This window comes from Ixodes scapularis, unplaced genomic scaffold (genome assembly GCF_016920785.2).
Source record: "Ixodes scapularis isolate PalLabHiFi unplaced genomic scaffold, ASM1692078v2 PGA_scaffold5__190_contigs__length_132052651, whole genome shotgun sequence".
In the NCBI taxonomy this organism is placed as follows: Eukaryota; Metazoa; Arthropoda; class Arachnida; order Ixodida; family Ixodidae; genus Ixodes; species Ixodes scapularis.
The window spans coordinates 30,451,618-30,465,961 of NW_024609880.1; the positions used below are offsets into that span (position 1 = coordinate 30,451,618).

Sequence of the window (14,344 nt, forward strand, 5' to 3'; positions counted from 1 at the left end):
GCTGATGGCGCCTACGAAAATATAGCTTTGCGGCGCATTCGGTTATTAAGGTGTTGTATTTGGTTGATTATATAGTCCGTGTGGCTACCTTTCCATCGCAGTATACTTCAATGTTAGTAGTTTACTGACAAAATAGTTTGATCTTTATTCTTTCGGCATCGCTAGGAACGTGCTACGTTACGGATGCACTGACCGATGCCAGACGTTGCGAGGATGAAACAATAGCAAACTGTGCTTAAAAAAATACCAAAATAAAATTGCGGTGGCTTAGCTCGGCTATGCCAGGATATACGTAGCGTGAGCTTATGCGCGCAAAATGAGAGGCGCTATCAAGCGGCTCCGGTGCAACGTCAGACTTGACTATTGCGCAACGGAGGCGCACAGCTGGGCACGCGGCGGCGCCAGTGCGTCTGCCGCGGCTATGACATCAGTCCTCTGGAATGCACAGACCAGCGAGGCGGCGGCGGAGCGCGCGGCGGCGGCGGCTCCGGCGCGCCAGCAGTGCGCCGTCTGACGTAACTGCTCCTCGCGCATGCGCAGCACGGCTCTTTTGGAGCCACGCGAAACTGCTCAAGCTCGGCCGGTGTAGCTCACGCAACAAAAAGGGGTGAAGGGAAGCCGCTCCAGAAGCGCACCTCACGGCGCCCTCCATCTTTCTGTTTGTGCTCATCCGTCGGCTGATCCAATCAAGCGCAAAGGGCGTGACTCGGCCCTCTAAAGCGGCAGTCCGACTGCTCATATACACGCTGCTGTCTGCGGACATTATGTGAGGCCTTAAGCATGCTCCAAGCGTTTTCGTAAATATATATGTGTAAGCAGCGTAATAGAAGCGTGAGCCTCTGTTAGTGTCAGCAGACTATTAGCAGGCGGTGTGCATCACAGTGCATGACCTTGTTTGACTTCCACCGCGCTCAGGAGGAAAATAAACAGACTGCCTTTCCCCAAGAGAATCATTATGGTTAGATTAACGACTGCTTTATTGGGATCGTCCTCTGACTGCGGGCCTTTGGAGAGGCTACTGTTCTTCGTGTTCTTATTCTGACACCACGCAAGCCGCCTGGCAGGCAGCCAGGCTGGCGAACTTCTGGCAGTCGTGTGGCCCGGTCACCGACGGGATGGTCACGCACTCGCCCGTGGTCGGGTCGTAGCGGGCGGTCGCGGTCACGGTATGGTGCGGGTCAGGGGCGCCAGGGCTGGTACAAGCTGGACGACGAGGAATTGAAAAAAAAAGAAAAAAACACAATCTTAGCCTTTTTTTTGGTTTGCCGAGAAAAAAGGTTTAGAAACGCGCTCATTCATGTTAAATTGACGGTGATCTAAAAAAAAAAAAAAAAAAAAAAAGATACGCTGCTTCAATTTGAGAGAAGCTTCAAATTCGAGTCACTAAAATCAACGAGACTCCGAAGCAATAAAAGAAGCGACGAGTATTACTTTTAGCGTTAATTTTGCTCGGTCGCTCGATTGCCCTAGAGTTTCTTTAACCCGATTTCATAGAGCGGCGAGGGCGAAAGATTTAAAATAAATTAAGAAGAATGCCGATGCTTGCAGCACGAAAAAATTGCAACGACTTTTACTGCCAAATGACAAAAGCCTTCGTTTCTAAAGATGCACCACTCGTGGTATAAAGTGAACCGAGCACAGCCTGTTTTGTCGAAGCAGTCATATATTAAAGCCGATGGTGAACGTTAGCAATCAAACGCGTTGCGATAAAAATGAAGAGAGAGAGAGAGAGATCAACACGAAATTACCGTTATTCAGATGATATAATAGGAAGCTAATGCAGTTCTAACTGCAATTAGAAATGTAATTAGTCAGTAAGTCAAATCTAGAGCATTGAGAGTACGAATGTAGTTGCCTTCGTGACACTGACATTGGTTAAATAGATTTAAACAATTGCTTAAAACGTTTACTTTTTTTTTTACAGGAGCTTTGGAAAAGTTTTAGCAAGCAACGCTGCAGCAAGTAAAAAAAAAGATTGTTTTTTTAAAGAAAGACGAAGAACACTCATACCTTGAGGATATGGGCAAACATGCTGTGCACCCGCATTCACAGTATCTGTAAACAAGGATAAAAGGGAAGCGTCAATATCACACGACAGCTCCGGCTTCTGAGCCACACGAACGCTCCATCGCCCCACGAAAAATTTACGTGTCTGCTATAGACCTTTGCAAAAAGAGCTCTCTGGCCGCCGCCATTTTGCGAATCGAGCGACCCCTATCAGCCAGAAATTTCTGGCACCCGCCTGAGCTGTGGAAACCCAGTCAGCGTGACTCCCCACCTGCATTTTGCATTCGGAGTTCGCCGGCTTTTCTTGGAAGTTTTTACTTTATTCGCCTGTTTAGGATGCTTTCACTTTGTATGTTATCTTCCACAGTGAGAACCAGAGAATACCAGGGCTCGTAGCCTGCTCGGCCTTCGCAGGAAACGAACCAAGAGAGCGAACGTCAAGCAGCCTGCGACGCAGGCAGTTCGACGTTCTTGGAGGATTATTTCCCTTGAGATAATCTCCAAAAAGCCTTCCCGGCTGTGTTCCGGGTCTTCGCGAAAAATAGCTGATAGGGTCGGGTGCGGGGTGTGGGGACAGAATAGACACGTTCATTCATTTGCTTTGACGAAGCTGTGCAAAAAAGCTGCTCTCTTCTACATGTTCCCCAAAACACGCCGGGTTCCGTCCGATTGTCGTGAAGTGTCTATCGTCGACACTGTATACACCAACTTATGTTTACAAACAAACCGGAGCGCCCCTAGCGGACGCCACCGGCGCCGCGCATGCGCGAGGGGGGTGTGGGCAAAAAGCTCGCCGTCGCCCATAGACAAACCATTGAAACGCGATGTTATCGGCGTCGGTGTGAGTCCCCCTGCTCTTTTTCGCGTTCCGATTGTTGATTTTACGTCTTCCTGGCGATGTCCGACTACTTGAGCGGCGTTAGCGAAATTACCGAGGCTCGTTACACCGCGAAACTTCGCGCGAATAATCTGACATGTGGCGATTCATTCCGCGTGGACGCCGCAGTATGAACGCTAAAACCTGATTCGCATGATGAGATTTCGCTCGCAATTTTCAATCGCGACGACGCTCGGGCTGCAAAAGCGTGAACCCTAGCTGAGATGGTCGACGTCGATACTGAAAATCGCAAGCAGAATCGGACCAAGTCAATTAGGCATAGCAAGTCAGTGATAGTCACTGGTAACAATGATCAACATCTTTTATTTACTGTTTACATCAAGCCTGCTTACCAACCTTCAAACGTAAGTCTTTTGAGGCCTGCACTTACTTCTTATCGCAAGTACAGGGCCAACATATACGGGCCGGCGTCGTCTAAGAGCAGACGACAAGCAGAAACGTTTGAAAGAGCAGACGACAGCTCGAACGATCAGGCGGCCGTTTGAACTTGAAGACGCACTGAACGTAGTCCGCAGGTGGTCCGCACAACTTGATGGTTCTCTGGCGTTTATGTTGCAACAAAACAAATAAATCTGATGACCACAAGTATCCGTGAATTCAACCCAAAGCCCAAAGTGCTTCCCGCCCAAGCAATCGTTGTCCGAAGGCGTCTGCTTTTTCCTTTTTACGGCACATATTCAGATTCTCGGACGAATCGAGCACCTGAAAACTGACCTTCAAACCTTTCTCGACACTTTTGGTACGGCCCCAGTCGCGGCGTTTTGACGAGAAGGCAGGTTTTTGTCTGGTTACTTTCAAAACAACGCAGGAATACACGTCTGGCATGGGGACTTCTGCCCACAGCCCCAGACCGGAAGTGCGACCGACGCGCCACCACCGCGCCGTGACGTCACAGAGATGAGTTGGTGTATATTGGATATGCTGTGTTATTTGAGACCTCTCTCAAATCCTGTTCGGATAACGCGGCACCGTGGGGTACGTACAATATATGTTGTTCGATTGATGAGACTCATTGAATTTCATGTTGTGGGCGGGGAATATCCATGCAGTTCGGATATCCTGTGTGGTCAAATATTTTGACCTATATAGATTGACACGGCTGAGTGTACGGTGTCGTAAAACGATGAACATAAAATGAAACAAAGATTCCAGTTGCATTTGTTGTGTCGAGCACGGACTCACCAAAACAGCTTTAATTTCTTTGTTTTTGTTCCCAAAAATAGAGTACTGCTTCCTTAAAGACCTCTATAAATTATGTTCGCCTCAGAACACAAAATAAAAAAGAAAACGCGGCAATTCAGCCGCTACCGGCGTCCGGAATTGCGCCTGCGCAGGCTGCCACAGCTCACTGACGAGAAACTCCACAGCTCAGCGCAGTCGGGCAACACTGACGTATACTCTCAAAACCAGGGACGCGCGCTGTAAATCGCTTCGTTCGAGACTGCCGCTGAAAAGGTCTATATACGGTTTATGCATTTCGTCACTCCTGACTGATTAGTGTAAGCTGGCGTATGTGGCGTCATCCCTCCACTCATGCTAGCGCTTCCCATCAGTGAAAATAAAAGCCGGAAATCTTGGGGGGTTTTACGCGCCATGGCAACAAAGTACGGCTTCTGGCACGCCACAGCAAAGGACTGAAGACAATTTTTAATGGCATGGATTCCGTTTTGTTTTAATTTTTACGTGTACTTAACTGTCAGTTACACGACGGCTCCTCTATCATGAGCCGTCCAAGTGCGGGCGTCTTGGCACGGACTGGTGATCCGTACATTGGCACATTACCTCCAAGACGCCGAGGCGGCTCTCGTAATTTAAGTTCGAATTACTCTGCTGTACACGCAAAGGGAGCCAGTAGACGCTGCTGTCAGTCGGGACAAAAAAAAAAATCAAGGTGACGCCGTTCACGCTTCTGAGGCATCTGACAAAAACATTTTTTTTTATTTATCTTATAATTGATATACGACAACTTCAGAATAAATTCTACAACCGTCACGCGCTAAACTCGCTATATTTATGCAATAAGAAACATATTAGGGTGGGAAAGGGTAAGTGCATTCACTTATAGTTGGCGAGCCTAGCTTTAATCAAAAGAATTTCCGAGCTTTATCAGACCTAAATTGTGCCGCAACGTAGAAACTCCGGGAGTGACTCTACTTTCGAGTTCCTTGAGATTAACGTCCTAACTACTCCACTCACTGCAAACGGGCCATTTTGTTGACATCAAGCAACAAAAACAACATCCGTCAGCGCTTTTTTTTTTTTTTCATATTTAGCGTTCACAAAGAGGAAGTTTAAATCCTCATTCAGAAAAATTGGAAAGGTGCGTACGTATCTCCAACCCACAAGTGTCCGCAGTAAAGGCGAAGGCATCAGTGCGTGAGCCTTTCTCAGCATGCATGCTTCTGTAATTGTACGAGGACTCGTGCATCAGAGGCACCTTCGAGAGCCACTCGTTCGTGCCCATGCCTTCGTTTTTACTGCAGATGTTTGTGAGACGGCTGAACGCGCGCAGCCTAAAGGTTTTCTTTCTTTTTTTAGTTGGAAGGGCTGGCTGCGGCCATCTAGAGTCGTAGACACCCTTGGGAACGGTGGATACAGCCTGCCGTCTTGGCAAATCAGGCATCTCGGTGCGCGCGGGCCTTCTCCCTTGGCACAACGGAATTTCGTGCTTTAACCGCGCTGGTCCAATGCTAATGTATTCTCTGAAATATTTGATTCGCCTAACCATTAATGTTCCTCGGCGCATCAAATGCTAAGCGGAAAAAGTTTTGTTTCTATTCTTAATGGATGGAGTTTTGAATGCAGTTCTTATGTTGCGCAATACTCTGTCTCGGGAGTTGTGCGCAGCAAAGGGAGTTGTGCGCAGCAAAGCATAGGCGCGGGCACATTGCTTTCAGATTTGCTTTCCTTTCGCGAGTTACGCGCTGCAGCCTGGGCTTTTGCCTCTGCTGCACGCACCTCATGAGATGGAGCATAGATGATGACATTGCTGCCTTGCGATTTACGAATGAACACTAAATGACGCGACCTACACCGGGGGGGGGGGGGGGGGGGGGGGTTTCTTTCGGGCAAGGGTGCTCTGTAGGTACACCTATTTGAACAACCTGGGATAAACTAGGGTATCCTATATTTCGTAGAGGACACGGCAGGATCGCCCCGGCAAAACAGCTCCCAGACTCTGCTGCGAACATTTTTTAACCACACGGATTGTGCACGATCCTCGAGTAAATTTGAAACGGCAATTTACGGAACATTCCTTGAAAATTTTGCCCCCTTCTCCTTAAGGCTGCGGTCCCACGGCGGCCATGACATATGACGCTTTCAGCACGTTTTCGAAATGCGATCGTGGCGTGTTCAAGCTTGCTAAAATTATGTGTTATATATCACCTTGTAATGTACAACATTATCTTTTATCTGATGTAGGATTTGTTTTCCTAGTGCAAAAAGCTAATTCAGAGGGCACCCGCGAACATTGACCTTTTCGGCAAAACATGGTTTCGTAGTACAGTGGTACAGGGTGCACTATTGGAGCAATTTCTTTCTAATTTTAGAATGTTATAGAAGAAGAGTGCGTTCATTGTCAACGGAGGCCCTTTTTTCGTTTTTTATTTTATTTTGACAGATATTTACTTTAGAAAAATTGACTTTGCGGAAGCACTTCAGTCGCGAAGTTTTGGGCGCCTACTCGGTCATTTTATTTGAAACATTTTACATCAGTTTGTAATTATGGTCGAAAGAGTTACGCTAAATTTCATCGTAATATGGCTTAAACTTTTTTCGGAATGCTCACGTGAAAAGTGACAAAAACCGTTAATTTTGGCAAACTTCATTTGGTAGTACAGTGGTACAGCGCTTAGGGATTGGCACACATGAATAAAATTGTAGGCCCGCAAAGAAAAACATATTCTGCTTTGCAAAGCGAGGCCCTTTTTCTAAATATCACTTTTGATTTTCCATAAAAAAAGTTTGAATATAGGTGAAATCACGTATTTGTTGATAGTCAAAAACGAGTATTTTGACCCCTTTTGGCAGACATTTAGGCCGATATTTTTAGTATTAAATGGAGATTACTGTTCCAGGTCCTGATTATTAGCCCACATTTTCACTAATCGAGCCTATTTATTAAAAAGAATCATAAAACACACAGAAAACACAAATTGGATGTCTGGTTGCGCCCTCTATGTGGCGGTGGCTGAAATGTGACTACGCGAGGTTCAGGAAACTGCCGAGGATGGCGCTGATTCCAGCTGTGGTTGCCAGCTTCGGAAACTGGTTGTACACTTGGCTTCTTCCGTTTCTTGCCAAATAACGTGCTGGAAAACTTGGTCGAAACTCGTGAGGTCCTTTATAACACGGTACTTTCTGCTAATATAGCTTTTAGGAAGAATTTCAGTCGCTTTCATATTGTTAAACGATTTTTTTTTTTTTTTATGCGAGGCTCCACCGGTTCAGTTTGCTGAATAAATTGTTCACGGAATCGATATCGAAGTTTCAAATTACCGAAATGCCAAAATCGCCAGTTCTGCGTAGATACGCAGCGTGACGCACGTGCTTCTGGTGCGTGTGCACGTACGTGTTTGCTGCGTAGTTCTTCGGTTGCTGCGAGTTTTCGCGTATTTATTGTGCACTGCTTACCTCCGTCTGCGCACGCATCTCATCCTTGTAACTACCCCTGCTCTGTTTGCCTAGAGTGAAGTTTGTGTCTGTCTTTTCGTTCGCTGACTAAGCTCGTGTCGGTGTCCTTCCTACTGGCTGCTGTTCGTGTTTGCGTACCGTGTGTGTCGCTTTGATTACTAGGTCCCATGCTTATGGGGTGGAGCAAGCGGTGGGCGTCGCGCCAGGGGTGGGTCGTGATTGGGGAAACAGCTTAGCAGCCGACGCCGACTTCGGCGCGTTTCTTCTGCGCACGCGCGTACTGTCATTGATATCGCTACTTCGCGCCGTGACGATGCGCTGATCTACAGGCCGGTCGGCGCTCGCGTGATATTGTTGAAAATTCTCGAGCGTGTATTTACGTTTCGAAAGCCATAATAGAATTAAAGTGGACATTTGGCCGGCAGCCGGCATACCGTGGCTCTGAAAACAGATTGCTAGGAGTGCCCTCTCATTCGCTGGTACCACGCTGGGTGCGCAGTCCGTGCTTCTGGCCTCCCCGGCCGCCCAAATGCGTTTTTCTGATGCTTGTTTTGTTTTCAGTAAACAGACAATAGATTCCTGCTGATATTCTCCTTTATAATCTTCACTCTTGACAACTCTTTAGTGTTGGAAGGAACTCCGTCAAATTTGACGATAATGCATGTGTAAGTACAACTGAACCTCATAGTTGCAAGAATACTTTTCCTGGATTGTCTGCATTAGAGTGCCTCCATGTGCGCTTCGCGCACATGAAGGCTCCCTAGTCTGCACCTTTCTGATAATATGATCGGTCTCCATAAATTGCACTTCCCCGCTTCGGGAGCACGGCCAGCGGTGGTTCTCTGTCGGTCATCGAACCTCACACACGTGAAGCGTTGTCAAAGCTGTGATATACCGGGCGTTTTATTATTCTGTTTTGTTTTGTTTTGTTTTTTTTGCTGAAAGAAATTATACTTTTGGTATTCCCGGGGATAACATTATCGGCTGCGGCGGACGTAAAGGAACGAGCGTAAATTGACAGTTAGTGGCCTAATAAACTAATATTTGCCATTCGCGAACGCTGGAGGGGGGGCGACCTCCTCTCCCCCGTTCGCTCCGCTGAAGTGGAACAGGGTGGGAGGAGCTCCCACTTCGTTCTTGACCTGTCACCAACTACAGTTGCGAATTCCACTTGTCATTTTGGAGCGATGACGAGATAGAGCTGAGTCATGTATTGCGTTCTCTGAGATGAAGAACGCAATGCGCGCGGAGTTGCTCCACGTATGCACCAGTCACCAGTAAAAACGACCTGTCCTCCGAGGAGGTCGAGCGAGACGCCGGCTGACATGGGAGTCGGTCACCTCACCGTCACCACCGTCTACCGTGCCTTCAAAAACACGGGGCGCAATATGTTTCTGCAGTATAACAAAAAATTGAACAAACAAGGTGCAAACTTTCATTTTTTTCCTAAGTGTGGTTTGCAGGGCTGAACCGAATACAAAAACAATACGCCGTGCTGGGATGACGTCGACTACAATGGTACACGATCATAACAAGAGCACAAATCCTGCCACGTTATTTTGCTACAGTGATAAGAGCATATATATCTTTGTCCGCGATGCGGCAACAGAGACATTATTTCCAAATTAGAGTTCAAAGTTAGCCTTCGATGCTAGCACTGACCAACTCACTTCACTCACAGGGTGAAAACGTGAAACTTTGTATCATTCGGACAGAGATCGAAAAATAACACGCACCGCTTCAACTTGGACACCCCAAAATAATTAACTGTAGTGGATCGCACGCAAAAGCTTCGCGTACGCAATAAAATTGCCGGTCAGAAGTACGGTTCCGCAAACAAAATCAACATATGAGTCATCAAATTATGAAGAAAAACCAGGTGTGAGCGTGCCAAAAATATTCGACAATTATTGTTGTCAATATTTGTTTTTCTATCCACGTGCTTATGTCGCAGTGGAAAGCCGTGAAACTCCCTATAAAATTATTTTGGGCAGTGTTTCCGACGGTGCTCGCTCGATCGTAAAATGTCGCTTTGTTGCTACTTTGGCGAATCAAACAAGGAAGACACGTTCACCTACAATGCCCTGTCCACAAGAAAGGAAATCAAAATTTTCGCTTCGTTTTCTTTTTTTTTTTATATTCTTCTCTTCTGCACGATATAGGGTATGAATTATTATCCTTCCCTGTACTCTCGCTGCGACGAACAGTCCGATAAACGAGTCACCCTATGACAAAGATGGGGGTCCCGAAAATCTCCTAAAATCGTGTTTGTTCTCAGAGACACATCCGTGTGTAAGAAAAACCGTGGCCCTCTCCACGAAGTACGGACATATTTGATAAATAGCGTTGACTTGAGGTTGAACTTTTCATTTGCTTTGTAAACACAAGCGTGACGTCACGTGCGCATCCCACGCGACCCGACTGAAGTCTGAACTGGTGTACTATGTGTGGACAATAGGGCATTATTTTGACTTCCCGGCCGCGACGACCTTGGCGAGGGAGGACAGATGGGGGTCCCGAAAATCCTAGAATCGTGGTTTGTTCGCAGGGACACACACATCCGTGTGTAACAAAAAACGCGGCCCTCTCCACGAAGCTTACACAGGCATTGTTTTGTGACTACTGAAGATGCCTCCCGCAAGGGAGGCGAAACTGGTCAGAACCTCAGCTTGGGCGAGTTGGTTATTCATGATTCATGGAGGCGTTTATTTATGGAGGCGTTTATTCATGGAGGCGAAACGTCTAGTGAAATTGTTTTTTCCTGTTCTGTGAAGTCGGTGCTTTTATTTTAATTATGTTACCAGTCGGCCTGTGTGACCAGTGCTCATTTGAAGAATCGCCTTTGTCTTTTTTGAACCCTAACAAAAACACCCTCATAAGATTTTTTTTTACTGTTCGGCTACGTTGGCATAGCCTATAATCGACATAATTTTTGCGAAAGCCTACTTTTATTTTATAATTATCTGTAACCATTTCTAATTGAAGAAGTGACAAGTATAATAATTATATTATGATTTCATATCAAAATTCGACGAACCGGGAGATGCGAAATTCGGTGAAACAGCTTTTCAAAAAAATATCCGGTGCCCGAAACTTGCTTATATTAAAATGTCTAACATGTGTATGTGTTCTAATACAGAAGATGAGTGCAATGTGGAAACTGAATGGCCTCACAAACAATTGTCAACGAGTTGGAATTTTTGATGAATTACCCTTTGTCGAGTCATCCTACTACCGATTGGCCTCTGCAATCAATTGCCCGTCGACAAATATTGTTGTTGGTTTATTTGCCATCTGCTGTAAGGGGAGAGTGTGGGGCTCGTCAAGCCGACATCTGCCAGCATTTTCATCACGCCTCCAGCGCCTGTACCGACTGACGCCGACGAGTTGGCCTAGAAATAAATACCCACGGACTATACTATAGCCGCTAAATATCTCTACGCGAACATGATTTGTTTTCAAAGGGGCACCCGCCTGTCGGTGCTTCTTTGAATTATACATACGTCACGGTCAAAACGTTCCGCAGCTAATGAGTGAAGGCCGACCAACCTATTTTGTCCAAATGTCCGTGTATGGGAGATGAGAATGCCACTGCGTCAAAGGCAAGACGTGTGCGAGCGTCGCTAAAAATAGAGACCACTATCGATGTTTTAGTATACATGGTTTCATTCTTAGTCAGAGCGCAAACAGAGGTTAGATGTCACGAAAACACATACACAAAGACAAAAAGCACTTTATCACGGCGCATTGTATGAGTTGTTATATTAGTGGGTGGAATCACCCAAACAAAGATAGTGAACGCCGTGGCGTTTAGGTGTTGAGCTGTTGGTGATGCTTGATCGGCGCAATGTGTCAGTCGAGCTCCAACTGAGGGTGATATGAGGCGGGGCAGCTCTGTGGTTTTACTTGTTGTGTTGCATAGTTAGTTTCGGCCGTCAGCAAATAGTGAAAAATATCTATCTACCTATCTCTCTCTCTCTATATATATATCTATATATATATATATATATATATATATATATATATATATATATATATATATATATATATATATATATATATATATATATATATATATATATATATATATATATATATATATATATATATATATATATATATATATATATATATATACAAAGGCAAAAATGCGTACTGTCAGAGTTACTAATTCGAAGTTTACTACGACGTTTCGAGCGGGGACCACTCTTCATCACCTAATGAAGAACGGTCCCCGCTCGAAACGTCGGAATAAACTTCGAATTAATAACTCCGACAGTACGCATTTTTGACTTTTTATTTATTTATATATATATATATATATATATATATATACATTTTACTAATACAATGTCTGGACATTTACACTTACCAAGTAACCATTTTCAGCTGTGATTTGAGACTGTGTTGCGCTTATCCCGCTCTTATTTATTTATTTTTTGTTTCTCTTGTTTCTGGCCTTTTTAGTATAGGCTTCCACCAGCTCGCTTGCGCGTGAACTCTAATTTCAAGTGAAACAAGTTTGTAAATTAGGGCGACACTATATAGGTTTGAAATCCTATACCAATTTTATTGCCATTTGGTGAGCCACGTACGAATTTTGAAATATATCTTTTCATCCAAATAATCGATTAGTAAATCGAATAGCGATTCGGACGAATTTACTACGGCGGGAAGAACGAATTTGCAAATCTCATGGCAATTAGGAAATTTCAGCCATCCTTGGTTTCCGATTGGTCGCGCTCAGTAGCGGCTCCCTCCGCACAGAGTAGCCTCGAGTCAGAATTCGCGGAGTCTCTACTGACCGGCCAAAAAAGTGCGGCGCTTCAACTGCTCCCGCCCAGACGACTTGATGTATTTGTATACGCCCATGACATCGGCCGCGATCGGCGATTGAGGTTCCGTTAGCCGACGCAAGCGTCAGCGGACGTCTCATATTTCCATACTCTCATTTAACTACAGAAACAAAAACAACAACAAAAAAATCATCCAGTTCATGCTCACTATGTTCACCACTGACAAGATAGTCGGTAGTTTACGAGTTTCCGTCCAAAGCCGATCAAAACGAGGCACCAGATCAACTTTTACGGCTGCCATCAGGAAAGATCTGGCTTGTCGCGTTCCCTCAACGTCACTCCGAATATTGTTTGTGCCACACGCACCATCCTCTTGTAGCAATATTTTTATTGTCCCCATGTGATTTCTTTTTTATGTTCTTACTGGTGTTTGATCATAATTCGGTCATTGAAATAGTTTTTGCTGCCGACCCTACCATTATTTTGATCCTCTGGCAGCAAAGGAATATTATGCCGGCATTACACACGAAATAAGAATGTAGACACTCCGTCTCATATCTCAAATTACATCACAACGTGTTTACACAACTGTAGTGCAGAGGTACGATGAGCAGGGTCTGAGAAAATATTAGTTTCAGTATTTTCAAAAGAGCGACGAAACAAAATAAAGAAAGGACCGCCAATCGGCAGCGCGTGCAAGCAGAGGCAGTAGTGACAGGAAGCGCGAGGTGTGTCTTTCGTACGGCCGGCATCAACTCACGCACTGTCCGAAGATGTACTCTGTTTTACTCGTAGGATTGCAACGCTGCGGAATGTAGGCGTGTGATTTCAGAAAGGGCGTCCTACCATTTCTACGCGCGAGTGCTCCTGCAACCCAAGCATTGTATACAGTTACGTCCTCGCGCCCGTGCCTTGGCCAGCCCCGTACACAACTTATGCAGTATCGAAAAGGCATAGTTCAAAATTGACGGTCCCACTTTTCCATACCACTTCAAAACCCCATCTCGCTCAAATCACTTGGCAGCCGGACAATTTTGGCAGGGGGCCTCAAGTTGGGGATTATCCGGTACATTGTCCTCCCAACAATGAACGTGGGCGCGACGCGCCAGAGTGTGAACACGTGAAAGGAGGGGCGTAAGAGTGGAGAAGGAAACTCAAGGTCGCAAGCGACGGGAAAAAGGGTTTCGAAATTGGCGCGCAGGTTTTGCAGCATTTGCTCATACGGACAGCCAACGCCGCCCTGGTGGTTCAACTAATGTTTTGTTCAAGATGGCCGCCGTGGTACCGCAGCCTTAAAAAACAAAAAAAAAACAAAGAAACTGCACACACTAGAAAGCAAGTTTATAATAAAGTTATGAGCCCCCCCGCCCCCCCCCCCCCCCCCCCCCCAAAAAAAAAAAAAAAACATTTATCAAAGAGTTTTTTTCGAGTAAGTTACATCTTCGTAGGCTGTTGGAGGAAATGTAAACAATACTCACGGCACACGACGGCAAAGCAAAGTACCAGCAAAAGCATCGCCTTGGACGAGCCCGCGAAGTTAGCTGCCATCTTTTCGAAGTTGTCTTTGAGCCGCTGATCAACAGGAAACACACTAAGCGCAACGCCAAGCTGGCCTTTTAAGCAGTCGAGATTGCCGGCCCAGATCGCAACATCGGCGTAAAACGAGAGCCAAGAACCTCCTTCACGTGTCTGGCGCGCGCTATCTCCAGCCGCGGCATAGGCATTTCTTTTGACTCGCCAAAATGACCGGAAGGCTGAAGAACACACGTCAGGCTCTCGAGTCCGGGTCAGTCGTCAATACGCACTTGCGATCTGCCGAGCATGGCAATTATCGGAACAAGACAACCAACTATCGCTACTCCTCCTTTTTTTTTATTTATTTCTTGTTGCGCTCAGGAAGAATGGCGTTTGCCCCTAAAAAAGACTCGGCGTTCAAGCTCCAGAAACGACGGCAAAGTGATCTGCTCCTCAGGCATCTTAGAAGCATTCTGGCTTCGTTCGTGCTTCC

The 14,344-nt window shown here is 45.9% G+C and overlaps 1 protein-coding gene across 1 annotated transcript; it reads right to left on the bottom strand.

Moving 5' to 3' along the window:
* Positions 1–953: 953 nt before the first annotated feature.
* Positions 954–13,924, bottom strand: LOC115319675 (WAP, Kazal, immunoglobulin, Kunitz and NTR domain-containing protein 1). The gene is made up of 3 exons (XM_040221538.1): positions 13,815–13,924; positions 2,011–2,055; positions 954–1,203 (listed from the first exon to the last, which is right to left on the bottom strand). The coding sequence occupies exons 1-3, from the start codon at positions 13,882–13,884 to the stop codon at positions 1,034–1,036; spliced, it is 285 nt and encodes a 94-aa protein (XP_040077472.1). The 5' UTR covers positions 13,885–13,924; the 3' UTR covers positions 954–1,033.
* Between the last annotated feature and the right edge of the window lie 420 nt (positions 13,925–14,344).